At 38.2% G+C, this 20,863-nt stretch overlaps 1 protein-coding gene across 1 annotated transcript in view; it reads left to right on the top strand.

Annotated features, from left to right (window-relative positions):
* Window positions 1-15,096: 15,096 nt before the first annotated feature.
* LOC116333448 (leucine-rich repeat transmembrane neuronal protein 4) overlaps window positions 15,097-20,863 on the top strand; it is a 98,557-nt gene continuing 92,790 nt past the window's right edge. The window contains exon 1 of the mRNA XM_031756697.2: window positions 15,097-15,814. Coding sequence (XP_031612557.1) covers window positions 15,811-15,814 — 4 coding nt within the window. The 5' untranslated portion in view covers window positions 15,097-15,810. The remainder of the gene's footprint in view (window positions 15,815-20,863) is intronic.

Below are 20,863 nucleotides of genomic sequence, written 5' to 3' on the forward strand. Positions count from 1 at the left end.
CTTGTTCTCCTAAAGGATTGCAGGAAAAACGCATTAAAATGGTAGAACCTATTCTTACACAGCCTCGGGCTTGACAGCTTACTGTAGTATAAAGAAGATGTCACCTCCCCTCAAACCAAAGGCTTTATATAAAAAATTTCACAATATGTGTGTCACACAACTTGCCACAAGTCTTTTAGACTGAAAAGTGAGATGCCTCCTGGGATCACCTTATGATACTGCGCTTGGCAACCTCAATTTTTTTTCTATTCACAAAAATCGTACTTGATGCAACCCCCCACCCCACCCCCCAAAAAATAAATAAGGTGTTTTTTTGTTTTTTTTTAAATCTGTATTTCTTTTCAGTTAATCTCAAAGTTCTTGATGACTTTATTTTATCTATAAATAAAGTAGAATGTACTCAAATTGATCACATTTCTTAAGTATCTGATAAACTGCCATATTTCCAGCTGTGAAACATGGGTGATACAGCTATTTCTAATGTACCAGATTGTCTATGTAATGCTGCAACATACCTACTCTTTATATCCAGTGATTGCTTTGTGTTTATTAGGGACATTAGAGCTGTTGGTTAAAGTTTCCCAACACTAAAACATAGAAAACAAAATGTTCAGACCCACTCACTTGAAACCAACTGGTAACCTTCAAAACGTGTATTTAAACAGAAACTGAAACATTTCATGAGGTCATTTTGATTATGATGGTAGTAATATGTCTCAAACAAGGTAAAGATGAACAATAAGAGGCAGGAAAAACAAATGTATGACCTTATAGTCTGGACAATGTGTCAAGCCGATACCAAGTTTTGGACTCAAAAACAGAAAACAGCCACTAGATTAATCAGAGCAGAGCAAGGACTTTATTTATCATGAGAAACTTGGGTAACAGGTAATCACGAGGCATGAGCTTCACAAGGGAAAGATTCACTGAAAGAGAGGAGAACTGGGTTAATCTATTTGTTCTGTATTAGTGAGTATGGAGGATGTTTTGCTGAAGAATGAGAAGGGTTGAATGACTTACTTGTGAAACAGAGGTAGCCAGGTGAGTGTCCAGTGGAGCAAGAGTTTGGAGCCAAACCCAGTTTTGTCCTTTCCAAACACCGGAGAATGGTGATGAGTAGGAGCACAGGCAGGTGAGTGTCAGATACTCGTCAAAGAACCAGGCGAGAAACCAGGTAAGTAAACAGGTAAGATGTGGATACTCAGCCTAGGCTTCGGACAACTGAAGACAGAGATTCCAAAGTTAACACAAAGAAAGGCTGAACAACAAGGTTGCAAAATGAGCACTAATTTCCCACAAAAGGGTAACAGACAATCTGGTGGTGAATAAAGGCTCAAGCTGGTCCTTAAATGTTGGCACAAAATTGGAGCTGATGACACACAGGTGTGTCGTCATCCTCCCTCCGCCCAGCATGGTGGAACCTGGATTCAGGAGCAGGAACGCAAAAACACTATTCACAACCTGACACTCAGCCTGGACTATGACACAATGAAAATATATATTTGACACAAAAAAGGTCAAATAATGCTTAATTTAATCCTCGTGGTAGTGTGAAATACAGGAGATAATCCTCTGATCCTGTAGTAGATTAAGGTCAGGCTTTTAGGTGTTGGCATGTGCCAACATGGTTAAGTATTTAAAGAGTGACACATTTTTCAAATTCACATAATGCTCCATACAGTCAACATATTAACCTTTGTAAGACTTAAATCTATGATCCGTTTGTTTGTCAGAGAATTATATTTTAAACATGTAAATTTTCCACATTGTCAAGCATTACAACCATGGTGCTAATTTTATTTTATCTTGAAAAAGGGTTCATAACTAAATGTTTACTGTGTTTTGTACTGCAAGTCTTATGTTGGTACATCTAAGGTGGGTTGTTTCAGTTAACCCTTAACTGTGCCATAAACGGGTCACCACTCCTGGGAGGTGATTATTCTCTTGCCTGGTTAATGGTCCTTACTGACAGCACTTAATGAAAATTAATGGCCAGCTTTAGGACACTATGCACAAAAATAGGGCACAAACTGTATTTCCTCTGCTTTAAAATCCCTATATTCAGAAACTAAACATAGGGCCAATTTAGATATCTACATTGAGACAGAAAGAAGGGATGTTAAGAGTTTACAGAATCGTATCGGTGTGTTTGGAGACAGCACCCATAGAATTCAAAATTAAATCAAGCCAACCTGCAGTAACACCACAAATTTTCTTAATGAAAAGAACTCCATGAAGTATTTCTGTCTAATAATAACAAATTTCAAATGTTGGCCAAGCCTCTGATGAACTGCCTTGGCAATATTCTTGCTTCATCATCCACTCATTGGTCGGCCAAGCTGGCTGCAGATAGAGAGCAACATCCTCTAGAAGGGATCATCCTCAGTCCTAAGCCTGTGAGAATCCCATTAATGAGAATTAATAGATGTCTTGAAATGCTGTGATCCCCACAACATGGACTGGATCTGCAGCCTCTCAACTTGACTTGGTCTTAAAAGTATCTGTTACTGGATTTAAAGGTGAATACAGTTTATTTAATGTCACTGAGATTTTCATTATTTTTCCTGCTGACAGGTCTTGTGTATGCAGCTACCCAGAAAGATCCAGTCCTTGTTCTTCTTCCTGCTCTTCTTCTTCTTCTTCCTGCTCTTCTTCTTCTTCTTCTTCTTCTTCTTCTTCTTCTTCTTCTTCTTATCATTATTATTATTATCATTATTGTTGTTGTTGTTTTTATTATTATTATTATTATTATTAGTAGTAGTACTAGTATTAATAATGTTGCTTATGTTATGCTATTGAAAGAAAAATAGCCAATAACTTTTAGAAGTAGGAAAATAATTGTGTCACATTCAATTCAGCTTGCACCAGCTCACAACAACAATAACATAAAACCCTGTGGTAGCTTAGAGAGAAAGCCAATGACTGCCCCTAACCTAGTGTATGATGACAGTCTGGTTAAAAACTCCTTTCTGACAGAAAGAGACCCGCAGCAGATCCTAGCTAAAGGAGGGCTGCCATCTGCCTTGAGTGGCTGAGGTGAGAGGAGAGCCAAGCAAAGACTTTATATTTACTTTGTTACAACGCACACATATATTCATGACTACTATAGAAATTATTTATCTGATCAGCTTCTACATTGTCAAAGGCTGAAGAAGTAGTAAACTTGGTTTAGTGCTTAGATCTTCGTAGCACACAATCACAATGACGAAAAATACATTCGTTACTAAGATGCATTTTTTCCTGAATAGTTGTTGTGTTTCCTTTTAATAATGATTGATTTTGATGTTGTGAATTTACAAGCACTGCATAAGTGGATTAGCCAATCACCCAAAAAAGCAAATTATTAAGCATTCCCTAAGGTTTTCCTGTTTTGCAAAGTGTGAAGCCTCGGTGAATGTGCAAATATGGTGAAAATGTGGTAATTTGTATTCAATTTAATATTTCACATTCAGCAACACAAAGCCTTTCAAACAAACACAAGTACTTGGGCATGCAGTATGTATGAACATATACTGTACATTATGAAAAGTGTTGTATCCACAAGGTGTTAAGGTATATATTATTTGTATGTATGTGTACGTGCTTGTTGCATTCAAGCATATTCGCACATACAGCATGTCTCCTGTAGAGTTACAGTGTTTTTCTGAGATAGCCGATATTTCTATGTGTCTGTTTTGTTCTTGTGCTATTCCACAGAGGCCGAGCCAAGATATTAACAGTCAATACTTGCACGGAGCATCTAAACCAGTGCAATTTATAAGGCCTTGTTTTGCTGATACAGCCTAGCTGTCAAAATCATCAGTGTGTGCATACAAACACCGGTCCTTCTGGAGGCACGGAAATGCATACAGAGCAGACACCCCACACATCCCAAGAATGAGACGAGGAAAGAATTGAATCTCACTCTCTCTATTGCTCTCTGTCTCCCTTTTTTCTTTTTCTCTGGCTGTTTATCTTTCTCTGCCTCTCCAACCCCTCAATGCTTCATGCCATTCAAAGATTATCTTGTTTTCCTCTTCTTCCACAGCGGCAAACCCCATCAAGCTGGGATTTGTGTTGAAAGCAGTCATCCATTTTTGCTCTGTTTTTATAAATATTCTACAGTATTAAAATAACAGCTGATATTATGTTATATGTTGTATGACAGCGTGAGATGTAGAGTAAGATAAAACAAAACAAACAAAAAAAGAATAAATTTACTTTTCAGGAAAATAAGAGCAAACAAATACATTCAATTGCTTGATGGGTGACATAGTTTTACACTTGCAAGTTTCTTGCATCAGATGAAATCCATATTTCTGTTAATGTGGAACTTTAGTATGCACCTACTTTACCAGCAGTACGTTTCCCTGGATAGCCACCATTTTTGTATTCTCAACTAACCATGTCTCTGTGGATTGCTGTACACATCATATCTCTTCCACATTTATAGATCATTCATTTCAATTGGCCACAATGGATATGCCAAAACCCCAGAGAGACAGATAAAAGAGAGGAGTGAGATTTTAAAGGTATCAAGGACTGATATGTCAAACTGATAAACCCCACAGTGGTTTCTCTGGTGGCCCTATCTAACATACCTGTTTGTATCAAGCTACACTGTCAATAGCACTCAGTGATTTGATCTCTGCCTCTGGGTCCTGTGATAATTACACTCCTGGAACATCAATGAGGATTTATTGGGCTTCACTCCAGAGTGCACAAAAGAGCTTGCCCTTAATCTTTGTGGGGTAAGAGCCTTCGACTTGTTAGCAACGTGTGAAAAGCCCCATCGTTTCTTTATCCTTGACTAATCATTAGTGGAAATTAGCATGAACAAGGATGGAGTGAGTGTGGATGATGTGTTAAAAAAAAATTGAGAAGTGCTCCCAAAGTGAATTCTCCAAAACAAATGAGCCACATGTGACTATGAGTGGAAAAGGAAAAGGGGTTCAATTGAGTATGAAGGTAAACATGTCATTATTAGTAAATACATAACAATACTTAAAAACTTAAAACTTAAGAAGTTATTATCTTATAGTCTTGACTTTCTTTCAAATATTTGCTAAAAGTAGGACCCAATTCCACCTATACCAGTAAACTATTTGTTCACTTAACATTTGCCATGATTCATGCATTAAAGTAACACACTGTGTGTCTCCATCATCTGGATACGAGCTTGCCAGACTGGAAGTTATCTGAACGCTAGAGATGTCACTGTACTGTACTTGAAAGAACTAGGGCATGCCCTGGTCATGCCACACATGAAAAGGAGGGCTGATACTGCTACATTACAAGCCCCAATCTGAGCAGCAATGACCCTCCTGGAAGTGAGGAAAATTCCACCTGCTGACTCTCCAGTGCACAGCTGGAAGATCTACTCCACAGAGGTGTTATCTTTCCTCATGAATCACAGATAGGAAGGTAGCACCTGTTTGCTTGTCCTGTAACATGCCAGCATGCCCTGACAACCACCATAGCATGAGGCAAATTGGGTGATATAACTGCCTGTTGTGTCTGAATAGCTTTAGTTGTTTTTAATAATTTCTGGTTTTTGTACAGTCATAGTGTGAGCTTGGTTAACGCTGCCAACAGTAAGCCAGACTGGGCCGAAGGAACTGGTCCAATGGTTATTCTCATAATCTCATAATTTATGAACAGAATTTGTAGGTGCAGCCAGAGTGTGGATGGTAGAAGGTTCAGTGATCTTGGGATTGTGGGGCCATAGAGGTCTGGAACATAGATTAACATAAACATAGTGGGGCAATTTACAGCTAAGTGTAAATCACATGGAATGAGAATTAGTCCCACTATTGTCTGAGGCCATTGTTCTAAGCTAGAAAAGGGTGGCATGCCCACTCCAGGTCAAGGATGAGTTGCTGCCCCAATTGGAGATCTTTTAGTATCTCTGTGTCTTGTTCATAAGTGAGGGGAGAATGAAGTGGGAGAGTGACACTGACCGGACTGGTGTGGCATTTCCAGCAATGTGGACACACTACCAATTTGCTGTGGTGAAGAGAGAGCTGACCCTGAAGGTGCTGACTGATAGGTTGATCTATGTTCCAGATCTCATTTATGGTCACAAGCATATGGTAGTGACTGAAAATAAAATGGAATTGTGAAAAAAATCAGAAATGAACTTCGTCTGAAGGGTGTCTGGGCTTCTTCTTAGAGATGGTGGGATGTTGAGGAGCTCAGCTCCTGTAACACAGCAAAACTCTTAGAAGAACTTTGAGTAGGTCCTATGGCTCCACAACTAGATGGTGTGCTTTTTGTTTTGTTTTCACAACACTGCATAGTTTCCTGTGAAAAAAATATTTTTACAATACTTGTATATACTTCCTAATACTTTCTAATATTAGCTAAATATAAAATGCAAGATTCTAGTGGTAGCTGGGCACCACGTGACAATGCTTTTTCACTGTAGCCACTCTCTTTAAAGGCACCTTCATAGTCTGCTACCACAGTGATCATTGTCAGATTATAAAACATCAATTTAAGGTTTGTCAGGAAAGGAACTTTATGTCGCTGCATGTCCTTGCAGTGATGCTGTGATTATATGAACTGGAGAGAAAGAGGAATGAGAACTAAAGCAGAAAATACCAAACACTCCACCTACTGTATTTTCTTTTTAATTCGTTTTATTTGTGTTTTGTTGCGTGGAAACACACCTTCCATTGAACAGTGCTCATATGGAAGCACATATGACTCTTTTTTTAGGAAAGTATTATTATTCCTTATTCCTTGGATGTACTGTAATGTGTGAATTTAACGGCTAGATTAATCATATAATTCTGAGACGTTAGGCCATAATGTGAGTGTACAATGCAGGGATGGGCTCCAGGGGGGAAACTGCTGTACCTTAAAGTCTTACTATTGGTTCAATGATTTCCTTTAATGATTTCCTCTCCTCCTCCTCCTAGGACATGTCTTTGTGGTGAGCCACCACACTGGAAAACAACAGTGTATCGCTGAAAGAATAATTCATACAAATATATGTCTGAATAAATAGTCTTGTTGAGATATGGGCTAATTTTGTGGGAAAAAAATATTCTGGTTATGTTTCCTTGTTAAACTATGGGCACACTTTCAGTAAATTAAATGTTTATCAAGAAACATGCCAATATTATCTTAGTGGAATTCGTATTTGACATGCTTTAGAACATAACACACACACACACACACACACACACACACTGATGAGGCAGTGTCGAAGTCAGACTGTATTATGGACTCATTTGTGATACACAATAATTTGATTCTAAAATGGGAAAATGCTCTTTTAAATGTGCAAACAGGCATTACCTTTAAACGTAACACAATATCACTGATGCCTTTACAGCTTGTTTTAGAGGAGGTTGCAGGTTTAACGTGAAGATGAGGTTTTGACATCACCTAGGGTATGAATTTAAGTTAATGATTTGTTTAAAGTATGCTAAGCTGTTTTATGCGCTTTTGTCTTTATGTATCTGTGGTGTTTATCCCCATGTCATCCAAATCTAGGTCATAAAAGCCAGTATGTTGTGCCCTTGGCCTAAGCCTGTGATCTCAGAGGTCTGAGCAAGGTGACTCCCACAGTGTGTAATTAAACAGCAAACTGCCTCACTAAACATGGTGCTGCCCTACTGAGCACCTCCTCGCTCTGGCATCTGTGCCTGACACCAGACCGGCTTCCTTCGGCCATTTTTCATGGCCTTCCTCAGACTGTCAAAGAACTCAACAAACAAAACAAGGGAGAAGTGCTACTACATGCTGCATCAGCCTGACATGTTACAAGTTAGGAACGCTGGACAACACAGAGAAAAGATTTCTTTTTCATTTTTGTTGCTTCCAGCTATAGTAACACATTTTAAAATACCTAATTATAATGTGCTTGCCAGACCTCTGAGGTGCCAGTTAATAGATGCCAGCAAAGAGCAGACTTTGAAGACAAGGTTTATGTATTCCTTAAAAAAAAAATGAAATTGGAAGTTACATGATGTATTCTTAATTCTTTTAGTTCTTTTGCATTCCATAAAACTCAGCTACCAACTCGTTTCAGATATCTTTATATTTTTCAAGAAAGAAAGAATTTGTTTAGCCCACAAATTTGAGTGTTACTATGTCTTGAGATCTTGTTGGGTAGACTACTTTGTCTGGTAGAGCTACAATTATTATCATCTGAAAAAAAAAGAGAAGACAAGAAAAAAATCTTTCAGGGACAATTAAATGGTGAATGTTGAAGTAGTGGGAATTGATTTACAGATCTTTTGTTTCTGTTTGTATCGTCATTGTTAACCAGTTTCCTCACTGTAAAGACGCAGGAAACAGCATGTGTGAATATTGTGGTAAAGCTTTTTTGACATCCTATAAAGATAAAAAAGCAACAAAGCCATTTGGAAAAACCTTACATATTCTGCATTCCCTGATGGTTGAGTAACCTCTGCAGAAATCTTATTTGAAGTCAAGCCAAAAATCAGAGGTTTTCCACGTGTAACATGCTACGAGCACACAGTGCAGATTTGAATACAACAAAAAGGCCACGCTGTGTGAGTTCAAAATCAAATACTCTCTCACTGAGCTACAAGTAATGAAACCTTATATTTGTGTGGGTTTGAAAATGATTCTGTGCATTGGTGTTTAACCACAGTCACCCGTATGAAATAGCCTGAGACCATCTGCGATTTATGATTTGCTCCCAGCCTCTGGCAAGCCAGGCTGAATAATTTACATTGTGCTGAGGCCTACGTGCCCAGAATGTCTGATGCCAAAAATAGAGGAATGAGGGGAGAGAGCGGGATAAGGGGACGGAGTCAGACGATCTACCACTGCTGTTGGAATGTGGCACAAAGTGGGTGTGTCAAGGGAACGGGTAGCATGGTGAGTAATTGGCCAAACATGCTGAGTCACATGTAAGCGCTCTTGTGAAGCTTACTAATCTGTGTTCTACTACAGTGTCACCATGACACGATAAACACCATGTGCAGGAAACACTGTCTACTTCATCTTCACCAAAGAGATGCTTGCACTGAGTCTGTAATCCACAAGTCAACAATAAAGTTGGTGGAAAAGATGAAAAGATTTTTTTCCGTCAACTGTCAAGTACTATTCATTCAGCTCAGATGAAAGTCAAATGGGAAGCATCAGACAATAAAAATGACTCTACAGTGCACAAGTCCTGGAATAACAAATGTAGATGAAAGAGAGGCATGAAAAAAGTGTTTTGGACTATTCAGGAAATCTGTAGAGGTGTTTGTGTGTGTACATGTTTTTTTTTTTAAAAGCCAGTTTTTCCCCATGTGTCTCCTGGCTGTAACCTTCAATGGCTTTGGCTCTGTCACAGGTGAACGCACTTTAAAAAAGGTGCAGTCCCCAAAACCTGCAAGATGAGGAGAAACCAAAAAAACATAATAACCTTTTTCTGTTACAGTTATGGACAGAGTTCAAAAGGTCAAAAGTATAAAAGATTCATTAACATTGATGGAATTACAGAAAATAATTAGATACAATATAATAATGGCTTAATGATATTGCCTCTACAGAAACAGGAGTACTATTTATCACTAACATAAAATGTGTCCTTGAGGATGCTTTTCTTGTGTCTTTGAACACAAAAGTAAGCAGGCAAACAGTGATCCTATTCTGCGATAATCTTCAACTTGTGCCAATCAACCAGTCTAATCACACTGGGGATTTAATGAAAGTGGAGGACCACAGGCAGCACAAAGTTAAACTGAAGCAGATAAGAAACTCCAGTGGCCTGTAATTGGACCTCATTGATCCGCTGGGTTTATTGATCCTTATCATCTCACATTATGTAAATTTTTCCTCCTCGCAGAGCATTAAAAGACACCCTTGTGTCTTTGCTTTTGACCCCACATAGTTGTAAAAAGGTTGTCGGTATAGAGGAAGTCATGGCTACAAAATTCACAACATATGGTGTACTTGCAAAAGTGAACTTGGGTAATTTGTGTACATTTCTCTTCTCTGCACAATTGAATTTATATTGAATTTTGTATTTCTTTTTCTTGTCTTTCTAATTCTATCTTTTCTCATATTTTCTTTTATTACTGGAGACTCTCTTTGCCTACCCATGTTCTACCCATGTGAGCTTATGTCCACAGAGACCCCATGGGCAGTTGACAGATGGCAAGGCACTGCCATACACAGATGCCCACCTCTTATCTCTCACATCTTTGCCAAGACAAAACACATGAAGTAGGCATGGAATCAAACATTTGAGGGAACAAAATCTGGGGAGAAACACTGAAACAGTGCAAAGCTGTAGTGTGTCTAATCAGCAGAATTTCGTACCGTCACTGTTGTCACGTCTGGTACAGCACCATGCAATTATTTTTGTGTGTGAAAGTACTGTTAAGGAAAATTGATTTAAAAGTGTAAATAATCTGAATTTTTAAATTCAATAAAATGTGAATGCTTATGCAGACACTTCCTTTTCAGCTATGATCAGGTATACTTTACATTTTTGGAGTACTCAGAGTTTATCCTTTGCAATTTAAAAGTCTTAGAAGAACATGGAGCACAACACCAGCCGGTATAGTTTTTTTTTTCTCTTTATTAACTTGCAAACCTATATTTGCATTTTTGAAAAATGAAAATCTAAACTGATGTGAAGCAATGTGAATGTGAACATTTACTAAAAACTGGTATTAATGACCTAATTTTACACAGAAAAATGCAGAAGCTAATAACCAAAAAGTAATTATGATTTCAACAGTCATAATTGAAAATTAAATCACATTCTTCGTAACAAGTTACTCACACAGTCCAAAAATATTAATAGTAATAGAACAAAAAAAATGTAATGTTCATTTTCATGTTCACTGGTAATGAATGTTCATTTTGTACAGATATTAAAGGCAAATGGATTTGTATTTACATAGCACTTTTCTACTCTTACTGAGCACTCATAACACTTTTACACTACAAGCCACATTCACCTATTCTCACTCACCTTCATAAAGCACTTTATTCTGTGCACTTTAAGCACTTTTTATCTATCACACACACACAATGGCTGCATTAAGGGCAATTTGAGGTTCAATATCTTGCCTGGGGACTCTTTAACATGTGGACATGGGATCAAACCACCAGCCTCCCAATTAGTACCATATGTATGCCTACATGTGGTGGATAAAATGTACATGCATTTCAAAAAGACAGAGCCATGATTTGGAAAATGGTTGGCCAGGATATATAGAGGATTTTGTATATAGTCAGTAGCCTGGAACATGCTCCAGCACTGACACGGTCTTTAATAACCATAAGAACATAAGAACATTAGCACAACATGTAAACTCGATCTATCCTTGTGCAGTCAATACAAATAGAAGCCTTTTATCCTGCTTGTTTACATGCTTCAAACACTTTACCTATGTCTGGTATCATGTACGTTCAAGCCCAAACATGTCAGCTCCAACCTGAACTGCAGTGTGTGAAACACAGCACTCCAGATTGGAAGCCAGCTTGGGGTAAAGGTTAATGGAAGCAACCTGCAAAACAGAGATTTTCAACATCTGCTGTGGCAACCTTGGCAATGTAACATTCTTTGTACCAAAAACATTTTTTTTTAATATGGGGCTACAATAAAAACTTTTATTTTCAAAAGGCTCAGTGTTCACCATATAAGCTGTCCCTGGATATTTGTTCAATGATTCACATTCATAGGTGAACCTGAGAAACTCAGTGTCAGGTTGAAAATTGCCTTGAGGCAGGCTAAGATGATTCTGCCAGGCTTAAGATCAGAGGAAATGGAAAAAGAAAAGAACACTAGAGAACAAGTCCCAGTCTAATGTGAACATGGGAAGGACAGGACGGCGCTGTCTCTCACCCTGGAGAGAGCCTGAAAATATCTTCTGTTGTCAGAATCACTTAGAAAGAACACAGTGCACAAGTTAGGGCCACACATTTTACCCATACAGGTAGGTCACCAAACCATCCACAGTCATTTAATCCATCTTGTATTCAAATCCCTGCAAAATAGCTTTCGTTTTAATATTTAGTATTGAATTATTGTAGAATTATATAAGTGCCATGTCAGTCAAACTAAGTATATACAGATAAGCATGTACGCATATTTCTGTATTATTTTGTTTTCCAGCAGATTAACTTATAGGCTTACAGACAGCTTTCGGGCAATAAAGATTACCTCTGCATCTGGCATTCACTCATTTATAAGACAAGTCATTTCCTGTGTCAAATATCACTAGAATGTGTACAGTATACACTCACATTAAACTGAATATTTCACACCAGAACACTGAGATCCTGTTGTATTTTTATAATGTTATATGGATAATGCTAATCTCAAAAGAGGGTGATAAATGCATTTCTTTAGAATGTGAAGGATAATAGTGAGGGAGCTCAAAAAGCAGTGCTATTGAAATCACCTCGACATTTAACGACCTGAAAAATTGTTCAGTGTGAATGTTGCTGGGCAACAAACATAGTTACAGCCATGGTTGAATGTTTTGGTAAATTTTACCTTTAAAACTACATTTTGTTCCAGGTTGCCACAATTTCCCATGGCAGTGAACGGTTACACTTGGCTGTATATTGTCAAAACAAATAAAAAGTATTTTACATGAAAACAAAATATAAGATATAGTTTCTGTCCAAGCAGCTAACTCAAGTTCCTTCTTCTGTTTTTGCACCTTTTTTACTTGTCAAATACTATCTATCCAATAGGCACATAAATCAACATGTGATTCATTGGCAGAGTAAAGAGGTAAAGGTAAACTTTACAGTTATAGTTCTTTAGAAGAGAAATCACAGCTGTAGCCTATGGGCTGGCACAGCCTGTATCTCCATAACTTCACAGGGTATTAATTGTTTCAGCACCGTCAGCAGAATGGCCTCTGCTTGTTGAACTGAATCCAGAAGTAAAGTCATCAGCCAAATTGCATGGGCGCAGATACAGTGGCCGAACCACAGTGCAAGATGCTTAATTTTAAGATGGTATTGGAGGTTGTCTGGAAATGTTAAGTGATATCCTGAAAACAGGTGTAGAGCATAGCAATAAATCTGAATCTGGCACAATAAATCTCAGTTTTACTGATTAATTCCAGCCATGATAGCTGGAATAAACTGGTAAAAGTAAGATCTGACAATTTCTTTCCAAATCTTTATGACAGTACCATAGCCCTTTTCTCTAAACACAATTGAATCTACATGACCTCTTCATCTCTGTATATTGCATTCGGTATATATGTTACTTATTTATTGTGTTTTGCTTGCCCTTTTTAGCACTGATGTGGGACAGTACTACAATTCCTTTGTACTATTTACAACACATGACTATGCAATGACAATAAAGAGTTAAACTTAAATTTTGTCTTGCACTACAAATTGGAAAAGTGGATCCTTTTCAAAGATCTAACTGGCACATGAAACACTGTGGGTAGGGATCATGACATATTTCAAATTCGCAGAAAAGGGTTACTGCAAAGAAACAGGAACAGAGGTGCCACTGGAATTTATGGTGTGTCACAGACACTCTTAACGCATCACCACTGACTTCTAAAAGCAGTGTTGTGTTTTAGACCAAATGAAGGTCTGAATTAAAGTTCAAAACATACACTATAAAGACAAAAGTAGAAAGCCATGCAGTCTCCTTTGTAAACATTTTTGAAAGAATGGGCCATTCTAACAAGCTTGCAATATTGCAGTCAGTTTGTGAAATTCCTCCTAGATGTTCCACCATTAACTGGTATTAGTGGTATTATTTCGGGTAAGTGGTGTTATTGTAAAGTGAAAGTATTAGTATTTAGTATTTAGCAACTTGGTCACAAATGCTACAGAGTGGTGTTGCATATGTCACCAAAGATCAGCATTCATGACTCGATAACTGCAGAGTTCCAGCTCCTCTGGCTTTAACATCTATACAAAAACTGCACCAGAATCTGCATAGCTTGGTTTTCCATGGTCAAGCAGTTCCTGTAGGTGCAATGTGTAGGTGGCCAAGAACTTTTGTCAATATCTTGATATTAAAAATGTATGGTATTTTTAAAAATGTAAAATCTCCCTAAAAATATGTTAGTGTGACATGGGTTAATAGGTGGAAATTTATATGAAAATGTGTTATTCATTCAAGTAAAAATAAATCTATAATGCAGTGTGCAAAAGAAAATTGGGGTCAGAATACTTACTAAAGCAGTTGATGTCAGTATAAGAATGCAGCTAACTATGTCTGAAGAAAGGGCAACCATGTATTAGTAACACAGAGCAGATGCAATGGACATTAAAAATTCAGCTGGCCATTTCTTTCTTAAACACACAAAAGCTTTAAAAGGCCACCGGGGTCATGCAGAGGGAGAATATGTCAGTTAAATACCACTGCATTTTCAATGCAAATTATTGAAAATGCAGTGGTATTTAAGAATTCTGGTATTTTGGGGTGACACGTTTCCTGTAACATATTAAGCAAAATAATAATAATAATATTAATAATGTTGCATGTCAACTGAGATAAAAGAGTTTAGTCCTGAAAGTTCTAGAAAGGCATCAGTTAGCAACAAAACATCAATCTTTAAATTCAGCACCATGGACAGCATCATTCAGCAGTTTGCATAGATCCTCCGTATGGGAATATATTATAGCTGCTTTTGCAACGTGCCCATTCTCTCATAGTTATGTATATATGTATAGGATACTTGCATTTCTTAGCTTCGTATCACAAACTTAATAAGAACCCTAGAAAGGATCTCAAGCATAATTAAAACAACTAAAGCAAAGTGCTAACCAACAACCATTTCTGAATATAGTCCAAAATTCACATACACGAAACATGAATACTAAAGTTCATTCCATTTAGTTATCATCTAGCAGTACAAACTATCAGTGTAAACTGGCTTTCATAAGTAATAATAGTACTGTAGGAGTTGTGGTGATATTTAGTAAAAAATGTATTTTAGGCCGGTTGAATAAACTAAAACATTATGTTACATTATTTTTTTGATTCACTGCGATGTTTCGTTCCGTTTCTTAAAATCATGCCACCAAAGCATGATCGTGATCGTGATGCAACACTGGACGAGCTCCTGAATCGTTCTCTCACCAGAAGAGGGCATTCCGATTCTGCCTGACAAAGTTGCTTTGACATGTAGACGTGATTAACAACAGCGTCATGCTGCATTTCAAACCGAGCAACAACGAGAATCAAAGGTTTACAAAAAGGTGGATATTTGAAGATTTGACTATCCGGTGATACTCGCTGACAGCGTTTACAACGACTTGGGGATATCCTCGCCTTACTTTCCTGCGCGCTATGCGCGGATCGTACTGAGCATCTCTGAGAACAGAGACGCAGAGGTTTGTTAGGAATCTGGGGGCTGGCTGAGTCTACTGGAACATTACATCCCGCATTTTTTTGCACACCGTCACTGTAATTGTGAAGTTTTTTTTTACCTGGATATTCGCAAAATCTGCATGTGTGAGACTGACATGACTTACTCGGATGTGGCTTCGGTATTATCTGCACCTAATGCAGTACTCTTTCTGGCTGTTACTTGAAAAAAAGAGAGTGATCCTTTGCATCGAAGAGATGGATAAGGAATTCTGAACCCGGATTTATATCCCTTTATTTCGGAGTTGGAAGTAAATGACATTCGCCCCGGTTGATTTGCACGGTTAGAGATGCAGAACTAAACCGGATAGTGCACCCAGGTCCGGGAGAGTAAAGGGCAGGTGCGCTTTGGAGTCGGCGGCTGCGCGGAGAGACAGGGCTAGTGGATTAGAACGATACCTGACTGTGGAGAGCGCGTCATGCGGACTCGGATGTCGCGCACTAGAAGCCGTTAAAACCTGTAGGCTGGAGCTAACAGATAAGCGGATATGGGTAAGTTTGTTTATGCCTCAGTCTTTTCGATAGCGTAAGTTTATGTGAAATGCACTCATTTTTCTCCTTCCTCTTAATACAGACCACAATTATCTTCTTCTTTTTTTTCCCAGAATAGAACCTGCTCTGAATCTGACGTTTAAAAACGCATGTCTTTTCAAATGCAGCGTGTTAACATCCAATAAGCGTTATGGTGCCGTTCATTAAGTGGTTCGTGAAGCTTGTGGAATGTGGTTGAAACCCGTGCTGTTGCCTGTTAGTCGCAGAGCTGCAGTGTGCTTTTCCTCCATTTCCTGACGGTGTGGCTTATTACAGACTAATGATAGTTAATTCGTATTTTTCAACACTGTACGATAAAAGATTCGGTGCAGTAATCAGAGCAAAGTAATTAAACATGTTTGCCCAAGTGATGACTGTCCATTGTTTTCCTTACTAGTTAGAGTGGCTGGCTCATTGACATGGACCTGAATGCTAATCACGCTAAATGTTGGAAGACAGTCAACTTTATAAAGCGTGGTCCTGCATAATCATTTTTGTCTGATCTGTATGCATGGAGCCCATTGTCCAGTCGCAGTCACTGCTCCCCAAAACTCTTCTAATCAGAGTCCATCCGGTCTTGCTGATTTTTCCTTGCAAACCATTCAGACAACCGGTATTGTGAACCTGCCATGAAGAGGGAATCTCCAAATTGGGCATACGGCTGTATGTCTGTGTATCAGTAGCCTACTATGTATTTGAGTGTGTGTGTGTGTGTGTGTGAGAGAGAGAGAGAGAGAGAGAGAGAGAGAGAGAGTGCGCGTTGTCTCCCCCTCTTCACTAACGCACAGTCACATATATTTCCCCATCTTGTTCTCACTTCTGATTAGAATTTACCATTTTCCCTGTTCTTTTTCCCCTTACGCCTGCGCACAGTTACAAGCTCATAACCCATACCCACCACCCACTCCTTCCTATTCCATTTGTCCATTTCTTGGAATTTAACAGTTAGATTTTTGCATTCTTTTCCACGCCACTACAATTCCTCAAATGCCATTAGTGCATTTCCTCCATCTGATGTTATTATCAGAAGCAGGCAAAGTCCACATTCTTAACTAACATACAGATGAACAAGATCACTGGTAAGGCTGTTCCATTAATTGTGAGACCACATGATATATCAACCCACAGTAGGGTACTGCACCACATCGATATATTCTACAAGAGCACACAAAGGCTGCAGGAGCTCAGCGGCATTGTGCATTAGATGTACTGATGTACTAATTGAATAAATCTGTTTTATTTCCTTTTTTGTTAATTTAATAATGCATTTCAGAAATTCAGAAATTCTTGTACAAAGTGTCAACCACATAGCATACTTTTGCCCACTATTATTTGATGATTACATGACACTGTAGTCTCACTCAGCCACCAGTCTAGCTGACTGGGATGCTCTTCATTAACAGCATGCAATGTACTTATGTTTCATGGACCATATCATTAGAGATCTACTTTCGGAAAGGGAACAGTGGGGTAGGGACAGCTAAAAGCCACCGCTTGAGATGGAATTGCATGGGCTTAAGATAGGTTAAGGAGCTCTAGATAACCTTTTGCATATGGTTATCTAGAGCTCCATTAACAAAAAAAAAAAAGTAAAAAAGACAGCTGTCCTTGTAAACAAGAAATAAAATTGTTTAGCTGTTAGTTTGTGTTATATTTTAGTCTTTGATTTCAAGTTCCAAGTAGTAATCTAGTGTAGCAACAGATGACATTTGTTGGACCTGTGCACTTCAGGTGAATCAGGTAAACAGAGAGGCTACACAGGCCCTTGAGGGCAGCAGTTCTTTAACACCATAGATTTTGCAATTTAAAAAGGAAAAAATTCAATGGCAGAATGGACTTTTGATCTGACATCTAGTATCAATATCAATACCTGTTTATGGTAGGCATTGGTTGACTACAGCTTGAGATAGTTCTTGTGCTTAGAACTGTAGACAATTGTCACACAAAGTCAGCCATGATTGTTTTGTTTCACAAGCCAAATTTCAAACAGAAATGAAAAGAAAGTTACAGACCCCATGTGGTTCAGTCTGATTGTTTATGAAGATGGCACTTAAAACAGCTGCTGCACAAAGTTTCAACAGGAAAAGAGGAAAAAAAAATGTTATGATGTGAGAATGCCAGTCGACAGAGCTAAGTTCTCCTAGGTACATCAAAACAAAGAACTATTATTGATGATATTAAGGTAGCTAAATCAGTGCAAAAAGGTATATTTTCGACTGCTGCATTAGGTTAATAGTGACAAATACAAAGCATGTTAAGGAACCTTACTGGAGTAATGGGTTAAAAATATCATGTGTGGAGCTTGGTTTTTTGGGTTTTTTTTTTCCTTGTTTGGTTGTCAATTAATCCATACAAGTTATGTTAAGATGACATAAAAGATGATAGAAAGCACAGTGTTGTATGAGGCTACAGGGAAATTTGTATTGAACTTAAAACAGAAATTGTATTACTAGTTTTTTGCTGCCCTCAAAATATCACTGCAACCACAATAATTTTGGTTACATGCCGTTACTTGCAGCAATATGTTGTGTTGTTACAGTAACCATAATGAAAAGCACTTTAGGGAGTTCAGAGAGGAATTTGATATGGCCAGAGACTTACTCCACTGCACTGCAGTGAATAGAGAGGACTGATTACTTATTCTCCGACTACCTTCATGGAACTATAGCCACCAAGGGAAATCAGGAATCAGACAAGGGGCAAAAACAAAACATCGTCTCTCTCTCTCTCTCTCTTACTCCGTCTCTCTCTCTCTTTTTCGGTCTATTTGTCTCAGTATATACGCATATCTATGTGTGTTTGTTTGCACATGGTATTCTTGACAATACTCCCCCCAATGCTTTTCTACTTGGTTTCTAACAAACACAAGACAGGCTTACAAGGACACAATGTTTTCCAACAACTGTTAAAATGGGTCCAACTTGGCAGGCGTTGCTATCATCTCAAAGATAATTGGAGACTAATAGGATGGCTTAGGCTGATTTGGGGACGTCCTTCCTTATGTTTTAGGCTACTCCCCAGTCTCTGTGCGCAGTCAAGACTTAGTCTGGTTGCAGTTTTGTCAATGACAGGCAGCAAATAGCAATGAACCACTTGTGTGCACTCAAAGTGCACCAGTTAGCGAGTCCATTTGCCAAGTTATTAAGCTACATTTGGTTTTATTTTAGGTCAGCAGTAAAGTGCACTTACTCTCTCTATGTGTTAGGGTTGAGAGGCAGAAATAGCTATCTTCTCGTGCTGAGGACAGCAAGGCTGTCTGCTACATAACTAAGCATTACACGCATGCCTTTGGACAAACTTTAACTGTGACATATCCATCTCCATTAGATTTTGAGATAAAACTGCTCAGAGTGACAGAGAAAAATGATAAGCGCAGATATATACATTATAAAGAACAATAAACTCTGTCCAAGAACAATGTTCATCATAAATGGCGACTCTCAACGCAAGCAAGAAAAAAGAAAAAAGAACATGGCTAGGAAGTGAAAATGGAAATCAAGCAGGGAAGTGAAAAGGGCTGAGAGGATGATTTTGACCACATACATAAAATGGACGGCACATTATAAATACATTCTTATGGTACTGAGGGTTCAAGGGCATGTGAAACCAGCATATTTTAAACACGATGGAATATAAAGGAGAAATTGTTCATCTTGATGCAGCAGAAGAACAGTAATAGTGAGGGGAACATCAGGTTAGATGTAAAAGAAACACCAATCCTTTGAGTGACACCTCAACGGGTGACTTGTGCTCCTTTGTGAATATGATTAGATGAGTAAAGTGAGGAAGGAGATGACTTACAGAGGCATTAGAGCATAGAGCTCTCATTAAACCACATACAGTGTCAGTAAGGGGAAAAGGGTGTTGTGTGAGGCAGCTTTAGTCTTTAAGAGATGACTCTTCTAATAAAGTAAACATATTATGCACATGAGAGAGGAAAACAGCGGGGGTTGCTTCTTTATGCTTAAATGCATAATTTAGAAAACATAGATTCAATAACCTCCGAGTCTAAAGTGTTGTCTATTAAAATACCTTTGAATGCACATGAAACATCACACGAGTATTCTTGTACATCAGTATTTGTCTATTTACTTTACCAGTCTTTTTTTTTTCTGTTTGCCTCTGAGGCATGACAGTAATGACAAGTGAAAGTTACATTCACAAACGTTAAAGCAAAAACCAAATTGTCTGCATTTAGAAATACTGCATGTTGTGATCATCATCTTTCTCTCTCTGCAATATTTATGTTTACCTATCACAATAGTAAGATCCAAGATGAAGAAACATGATTGATGTATCTGCTAGTATAATCAATAGCCAGCACAAATTATCTGCAGTGTTCTATGGTTCCCTCCATCTGTAAGAAATGATGAAAGATTCTTTTGAAAACAAACAATAAATGTGTCTCTATCCATCACACTCTTAGACACAGACAAATACACATACCATACCCATATGGGATCGGCAGATGCTTGGCAAGGAGCAAAATGGCTATGTTAGATACCATATGCTACATGACGCCTCTCAGCCACTTTATGTCAGGCACTCATTTATGACAAATCCTGTTATGATTACAAAAAAACTACAAAATTTAAATCACCAACACACCAAAGCTATCCCCAAAGTCTTCCATGTTTTAACACATCTATGCCATATAGACATATTCTACATTTTAAAACCATGGACAACTTCCGTCCTGACATAATAACCTCTTTCATTGTGATGATTGTTATCAAGTCCACACTTGATGATCTTGCCTTGAGAAACACAAAGAAGTGAATTCCCTCATACTACCTCGCCAAAGAGAAAATCAATGTATCTTAACAACAGATCATTATTGGCTCTGTAAAGGGGAATGTTTGTACTGGAAAAAACTCGGTCACATCACAGAACAAGGCGTGATATCACAGAACTTAATCCTTTTCTTCACTTTTGAACTAGTTTTTAAAACAGAAGATCTAACCCCAAAACCAAGAATTCTGTGCATTCACAACACCCGACTATTTAAAA

The sequence above is a fragment of the Oreochromis aureus genome, linkage group 7 (assembly GCF_013358895.1).
Source record: "Oreochromis aureus strain Israel breed Guangdong linkage group 7, ZZ_aureus, whole genome shotgun sequence".
In the NCBI taxonomy this organism is placed as follows: Eukaryota; Metazoa; Chordata; class Actinopteri; order Cichliformes; family Cichlidae; genus Oreochromis; species Oreochromis aureus.